The 7,941-nt window shown below is 42.7% G+C and overlaps 1 protein-coding gene across 1 annotated transcript in view; it reads right to left on the reverse strand.

Annotated features, from left to right (window-relative positions):
* Window positions 1–405: 405 nt before the first annotated feature.
* Window positions 406–7,941, reverse strand: part of CACHD1 (cache domain containing 1) — a 228,958-nt gene continuing 221,422 nt past the window's right edge. Inside the window, exon 26 of the mRNA XM_006862460.1 lies at window positions 406–644. Within this exon, the coding sequence (XP_006862522.1) occupies window positions 406–644 (239 nt within the window). The remainder of the gene's footprint in view (window positions 645–7,941) is intronic.

The following is a 7,941-nucleotide window of genomic DNA, read 5'->3' on the forward strand; positions in this document are numbered from 1 at the left end:
GGAGAGCCGAATGTTTCTGGTTGCTAGGAACATTCCTCTGGCTCAGCTTAACGAAGGTTCTCAATGTTGCATTTCAAGGTTTCATCTCTATGTTTGGAGATCTGCCTCTTTTCCACTCCATTCATATTATGGCAGGTTCATTAATCAGACTTACTCCCCCTCTATTTCAGAACCAGTCTCACATTTACACAACTGTGATTTTGTTGTTGTTGTCCTTGTTTGTCAAAACAAGTGAACAGGCAGGAAATGAGTGAAACCACTCTGGACAAAGCACACACACACACACACACACACACATACACACACACAAGGGGCTCCGTGCTGTGGGTTTCAGCTGGTTCTTTTTTCTCTCTTGAACACTCTCTTTCTACCAGATCCTGTCTTCTCTCAGAGGTTAGAAGATCGTTAGCATTCTGCATCCACTGTGTGTACGGTCACGGCGGCCTGCAAGTGGTGGCTGTGGTGAAGGGTGGGGTGGTGTAACCGGTAGTGGTGGAACTTGTGACTTAGGAGGGCAGCAGTCTGAGGTGGGGTATCCAGATCCAAGTCCTCATCATGGTTTCCCACATCAACTCCTGCTGACAAGGGGTCGTTGTTGCACGGAGGATTTTCACTGTCTTCCTGTGGACTCATGGTGCTGTAACCTAGAAAACGAACAAAAGAAACAGTGGAGAGTTTCAAGATTTCACTTAGGGTTTACAGAGTTCACTGGGAAGAGTTCCTATCTTGGTGCTGTGTAAACCAAACCAAGACCACTACTATGGCTTGACTGAGACTCATCGCAGTCCTACTGGACAGAGCAGAATTGCTCCTTTGGGTTTAAGACTAAGTGTTCATGAGAGCAGACAGCCTCAGCTGTCTCCTACAGAGCGACTGGTGGGTTTGAACTGACAACCTTGTAGTTAGTGCTTACATGCTTAACCCCCAGTGACCAGGGCTCCTATCTTGGTTCTGTTATTGTTGTTGTTAAGTGCCGCTGAGTCGTTTCCGACTCACAGTGACCGTGTATAGGGTTTCCAAGGAGCAGTTGGTGAGTTTAAACCACCGACCTTGCAGTTCAAACCATTTTTGCGGTCGAGTGCTTATCCTACAGTGCCACACCAGGACACAGGGGCACATACTTGCAGACTGTCTGCAGATGGAAAGGGACTCGTTTTAAAAGAGATAATCAGTTACACGTTTCTCTTTAAAAATAAAACAATTACCTTAGTCAATGGAGAACATATAGATAAGAAAAATAACCTTCATCAACCTTCCCCCTTCAATCCCCAAACTAACAAAATAAAACTCAAAATCATTCCATATACTGTCATCCCGAAAAAAAACCACCATCAGTGTCTGTTGTTTTCTTCTATGAATCACTAGGATTTGGGCTAGCTATTAAGAAAAAAATGATTCAAAGCTGAACTGAAACTCTGAGGTTATTTAAATGCCAAAATCTCATCTTCCAATTAATTAGTCCAATTGGATCCACTTGCACTTTTTCTTGACTCATCACCATTGACATTTGGGAACTATCCTAGTTTATTTCTCCCCAGCATATTAAGATGGTCTCTCCTTTTAAAGCTAAGTAAATAAATACATATAAGGAGGAGGGCAACTTTGAGAAAAAGATCCAAACTGTACTCAGAATAGTGGGGGCTTTTAGGGGAAGGTGAGGCTCCAAAATACCTGGATGTGATGTCACAAGAAGAACAAAAAGAACTATCACCTTCATCCCTGCCCTCATTTGCACGTGCAATACAGCAGGCACTTGATTCATGTAATCCCTGCATATCAATGAGATACATGTTTCCAAGTTTATTTTACAGATGAGAGAAATGATCCTCAGACAGTCTAAGGAACTTCCCCAAGGTTCTAGCACCTAATAAAACGCAAACTCCACAAAGATACCTTAATAGTCACAGCAACCAACAGAGGAATCAACTATTCTCTAAGCCGGCTCAATGTATTTAAAGATTCATTTTAGTATTTTAAGTAATACATGTTTCAAAAGAAAATGCCCTTGTTAGTCAAAGGATTCCATTCCAAGAACCTTGGCATGTTTTTAAATATTGCAGAAATCCCCTTGAACATTTCTAAGACGCGACAGCTCATTAATATTTCCACGGCATCTATAGTTAGCATCAATCAGCACTCACCCGTGGGGAGTGCTAGTCACATTTGTGGCTGCAAAATTGATGTGCTTGCACACAGCTAAGCGGGAATAGGTAGTTGGTGGTGGAAAACGTACGCTCCATGTAAAATGAGAAAGGCAGTTCTGTTTTCAAGGAGACATTTCTCAAATGATAGAATTACTTAACAATTCAATTCCCACATATTTATTGGGTGCCTATGGTGTGGCACTGTGGGTTAATGTGCTGGACTGCAAAGTAGGTTTGAATGGCAAGGTTAGTGGTTCAAACTCTCCAGCCGCTCCTTGGAAACTATACAGGGATGCTATGGGTCAGAATCAACTTGACGGCACTTAACAACAACAACTATGTATAAGGGAGTCCTGGTGTGGCGCTGTGGGTTAATGTGCTGGACTGCAAAGTTGGTATGAACCACAAGGTCAATGGTTCAAGCTTACCAGTTGCTCCTTGGAATCCCTATATAGGATTGCTATAGGTTGGAACAGACTCACCGGCACTTAACAACAACAACAACAACTATGTATAATGGAGTCCTGGTGTTGCACCGTGGGTTAATGTGCTGGACTGCAAAGTTGGTTTGAACCACAAGATCAGTGTTTCAAGCTCACCAGTTGCTCCTTGGAAACCCTATACAGGGTTGCTATAGGTCGGAACCGACTCGATGGCATTTAACAACAAATAACATCTATCTGTAAGCCAACCAGCTGAATAAATAGAGTTCCTGCACAGAATGAACGAAGAATAAGCAAAGCTCAACTCAGTTACTCATTTACTGATGATTGTCATGGAGTTGAGGGAAGAATGACAAGGAAACATGAAAAAGAGGTGAGTCCTTGCCTTAAAGATTTCACAATACAACATGAGACAGATGTTCATGAAGCTAGGCTTATTCTAATGCCAATAATGACTGTTGTTGGACTCCTGGTGTGGTACTGTAGGAAAAGCACTGGACTGCTAACCACAGGTTAGTGGTTCAAACTCACCAGCAACTCCTCAGAAACCATATACAAAGTCACTATAAGTCGGAACAATATTGTTGGTAGTTACCACTGAGTTAGCCTGGCAATCTCATACATAAGGCAATTGGACTGTTGTGACCCATACTGCTTTCACAGGCTGAATTTTGCAAGTATATCACTATGACTTTTCCTAGTCTGTGTTTGTATGGAAACTCCACAGAAACCTTCCCAGCATCCTAACCACACGTGCCTCCACAGAAGGATGGGGATGGCTACACTGATGAGCGCGAGCTGAGAATCAAATCCAGGTCTTCCAATGTGGAGGGTGAGAATTCTACCCATGAACCACCACTGTCCTGTAAGTGCTATCTATACTTGAGATAAAACTAAACTCCAGAAGAGAGAATAACTAAATTTTGATGAGTGACATAAGAAGCTTGCAGCTTTTAGTTGGGATTCAATGGAGAAGTTTGATAAATAGACACAAGCAAGGGAAAAGGATGAATAAAGCCATAAAGTCATAAAGTCATGGAAACGTAAGGCCATTTCATGTGGCTAGGATGAGTGGATGGAGGAAAAGTCAAGTGGAAGGTGGAAACCTTACAAGGTTTTGAGCAGACTAAAAAATGATATTGGTATGTCTGTCTTTTAAAATGATAATTTTAGTGCCAATGCGAATGAATGCAAGGGAAGAGAGAAGGATCAACAAGAGGTTATTATAATAGCCCAGATAAAACATAAAATAAAACTAGAGTGGGATTGAACAAATTGGAAACTATTCAGGGGTGAAAACACTGCCTCCAAACACCTCCCAGATGGCTTCCCATTGTTTCATTACAATGCCCGCAGTAACAGTCATTGGAACATCCACGGTGAGTAATTTTATGGGAGGGGATGTGGGGCGTGAGGGATGGCTAAAGGTGATAACATCTCAGAGTCACGATGACTAGCAAGGGATACTCTGAGACCCTGAGTCTCAGGGAAGAAAATGGATTTTGATTTTGCACGCACTGATTATGGGGATCTATGGGTCAGAGATGTCAGCTTGAGGACTAAGGTGCACCTGACCCAAGCCATGGTATTTTCAATAACCTCATATGGATGCAAAAGCTGGACAGTGAATAAGGAAGATTGTAGAAGAATTGATGCCTTTGAGTTGTGGTGTTGGAGGAGAATAATGAAAGTGCCATGGACTGCCAAAAGAACCAACAGATCTGTTTTGGAAGAAGTGCAGCTAGAGTGCTCCTTGGAAGCCAAGATGGCTAAGTTTCGTCTCTCATACTTTGGACATATTGTCTGGAGGGAACAATCGCTGGAGAAGGATGTCATGCTGGGCAAGGTGGAGGGTCAGAGAAAAAGAGGAAGACCCCTAACTAGATGGATTGGCCAGGTGGCATCATTGATGGACTCATGTAGCAGCGGTAGTGAGGTTGGCCCAGGATGGGACATTGTTTTGTTCTGCTGTGCATGGGGTCACTATGAGTCGGTTCCGACTCGATGGCACCTGACAATAACAACAACAATGGGTCACATATGTGGAGCTACCTAGCCAGAAACTCAGGCCTATACCCCAGTGCAGAATCCAGTGCAGAGGGGGCTATTTCAATGGTGTATGTATCTATCATTACAGAATGCCTTCTTGGTGCCAGGAGCTAGGCTAAATGCTAAACAGAAAAAGGGGTAAGATAAGGACCCAGCTCCTGAGATGTCCACAGTCAAGAAGGAGAAGTGTACATGTTCGAAAACAGAAGCATAGCGAAAGGAACATGGAAGCCAGTTAATTCCATTAGGTGAGTAGATGAGGTGACACATATATAAGGTGCTTTAGATGAGAAAAGGGGGTGGTCACTAGGTAAAGAAAGGGTTGGAAAGGTATTACAGGCAGTGGTTCATCCAGTGAGTTGTCATCACATTGATGCCAATTCATGGAGATCCTATGTGTGTCTGAGTAGAATTGTATTCTGTAGGGTTTTTCAAAGGCTGATTTTTCAGAATTCAATTTCCAGGGCTTTCTTTTGAGGCACTTCTGTTGTTGTTGTTGTGTGCCATGGAGTCGGTTCCAACTCATAGCGACCCTACACAGGGTTTCCGAGGCTATAAATCTTTACAGGAGTAGACCGTCTCATTTTTCTCCCATGGAACCGCTGGTAGTTTCGAACTCCTGACCTTGCGGCTCACAGCCTGATTCGTAACCACTACGCTACCAGAGGCACTTCTAGGTGCACTTAAGCCTCTGACCTTGAGCTTGCACTCAAGCATGTTAACGCTTTGTCCCTCCCAGGGATGAGCACACAAAAGTACATGCATCTGGAGGATTCTGGGAATGGGGAAAAACTCATTGTGTGTGTGTGTGTCTATGTGTGTAGGGGTGGTAAGAGGAAGAGAAGGAAGATGAGGAGGCTGGAATGAATGGTAAGGTAAGAGCCAATAGGGAAGTGGACAGGGGCTGAAGTATGGCCCTGAAGAGATGACAGGGACATGGCACAGGACAGAAACAATGTTTTCAAATGAGAAAACAGCTGGCTTCATTAAGAGACCTCTCAAGTACAGCGTTGCCTGACTTTGGTAACTAAGTGGACCTGGTCAAGATGCCAGGGGAGTTGGCATCCTTGGATCAAGTCATGGCTTCTAAGTCCAGAGGCTGGGGAAAAAATAATACCATTAACAAGATTCAGAGACCACAAGCCAGAATAAGCTTCTGAGCTTGGCAGTGCTGAGTCTGGAATTTAAGACTAGACTCCAGGACATCATTTATGGAGCACTGTGTATGCTAACCACCTGTGTACCTACTCCTCGTGTGACAATCGGGTTCCCAAGACCAGGCTGTTAGGCAAAAATTAGCCACAAAATGGAAAATGACTACATCATTACATAACTGCCAAACTACCGAGAATCATGACCCTGCCAGGCTGACACATACCCTGAACCATCACTATCGCTGTCACTCTTGCCTCCCACCTCGGCATTCATTACTGCCAGATGCACGCCTTTACTGTGCAAAACAGAGTAGATTTCTTCACGGTCATAAAAGTAAAATGTTGGATCATGACATAGTCCTTGAAGGTGTAATGTAGAGAACTAAAGAATATTCTAGTTAACATTTCAACATCTGTGTTGATAATTTTTGACCAAGCTTTAGTGCTAGTCTGCCTTCATTTTGGCTTCAGGAATCTCCTGATGGCTTCCCATCTCAGTTCATTACAAGCACCCACAGTAATTGATAATTCATTTGAACACCTACGGTGTCAAACTCATGGTGCTCTTTCTGCCTGACTCACCCTCCCCATCTTGCTGTTGTGTTTCAGTCTTCATGCTTTAGTTGTCTTCGGGAAGCCTTCTGCCCACCTTCAGCCCTGTCAACCCACATGGGGTCTGGTGCCCCTTCTGTGAATGAACGAAGCATCCTGTGCACAACTCAAACTTATTATAATTACATTATAGTAAGATATTAGTCTAAAAAATCTTGTTCACTAGCAAATCTTTCTTGGGGTGCAGGGGATTATTAATCTTTATTCTCCAAGCATTTAACACAGTATCTCACAGATTTAAATATAAACCAGACAGAAACTAACCACATACTAGATTCTCAAAGCAATGGCATCAGTGCCTCTATATTTATTATCTTCTATGATTCTGTCTAGTTTAATATTCATTGGTCTCATCAAATGAAGTCACTCCAAGATTCACTGAGCTCTGTCAAGGAGTTTGGACATAGAGTTCATGCCTATCCTAACCTGCTCCAGTCACTGCCCTGGGTTCATACTCAGGGTGGCAGAGGTAGTGTAGCTGTCCCTGAGACAATCAGGGGCACCTCCATTTCTCCTGCTACTGCTTTCTGAGGAGCACCTTCTTAAGTCAAATGCTTAAGGAACCACAATGGTGCACTGGTTGAAGTACTTGGATGCTAACCAAGTGAAACTTCTACACTCAAGCCATTCCATAACTCCTCTGAAACTTCAGCTTCTTCTTAATTTCAATAATTCATGACAACATGTGTGTGTGGTCACAGCAGGGTCTAGAAAAGCAGGATAAAGGCAAATGCATTCTTTCACTAAACAAACTGAGTATTTTTCAGTGCCAGGCAATTCTGTGGTGAATAAGACAAACATGGGCTACATGTAAAAAAAACATTGAGTTGGCAAATGTTTTTGGTATATATATACACAATATGTGTGTTTGTATAGATATACATATATATCTCTATATATAGACAAAGACAGACTAGGAAGAAGGAGTGACGAACTACTTCTGAATATTTAGTCACTGAAAACCTTATGAATAGCAGAGAAACACTGTCAGATATAGTGCCGGAAAATGAGCCCCTCAGGTTGGAAGGCACTCAAAATGCATCTGGGAAGAACTGCCTCCTCAAAGTAGAGTTGACCGTGATAACGTGAATGGAGTAAAGCCCGTGGAAGAAAAGCCTGTGGGACCTTCATTTGCTGATGGGGCACAACTGAAAATGAGAGAAATAGCTGTAAAAATCCATTGAAAATCAGAACATGGAATGTACGAAGTATGAATCTGGGAAAATAGGAAGTTGTCAAAAATGAAATGGAATGCATAAACATCGATATCTAGGCACTAGTGAGCTGAAATGGACTGGTATTGGCCATTTTGAATCTGACAACCACATGGTTTACTATGCCATGAATGAAAAATTGAAGAGGAATGGTGTTGCATTCATTGCCAAAAAGAACATATCCAGATCAGTCATGAGGTACAACACTGTCTGTGATAGGATAATATCTATACACCTGCAGGGAAGTCCAGTTAATACCACTATTATTCAAATTTATGTACCAAACACTAAAGCCAGTGAGGATGAACTAGAAGAATTCTGCCAA

This window comes from Chrysochloris asiatica, unplaced genomic scaffold (assembly GCF_000296735.1).
Source record: "Chrysochloris asiatica unplaced genomic scaffold, ChrAsi1.0 scaffold00048, whole genome shotgun sequence".
NCBI lineage: Eukaryota > Metazoa > Chordata > Mammalia > Afrosoricida > Chrysochloridae > Chrysochloris > Chrysochloris asiatica.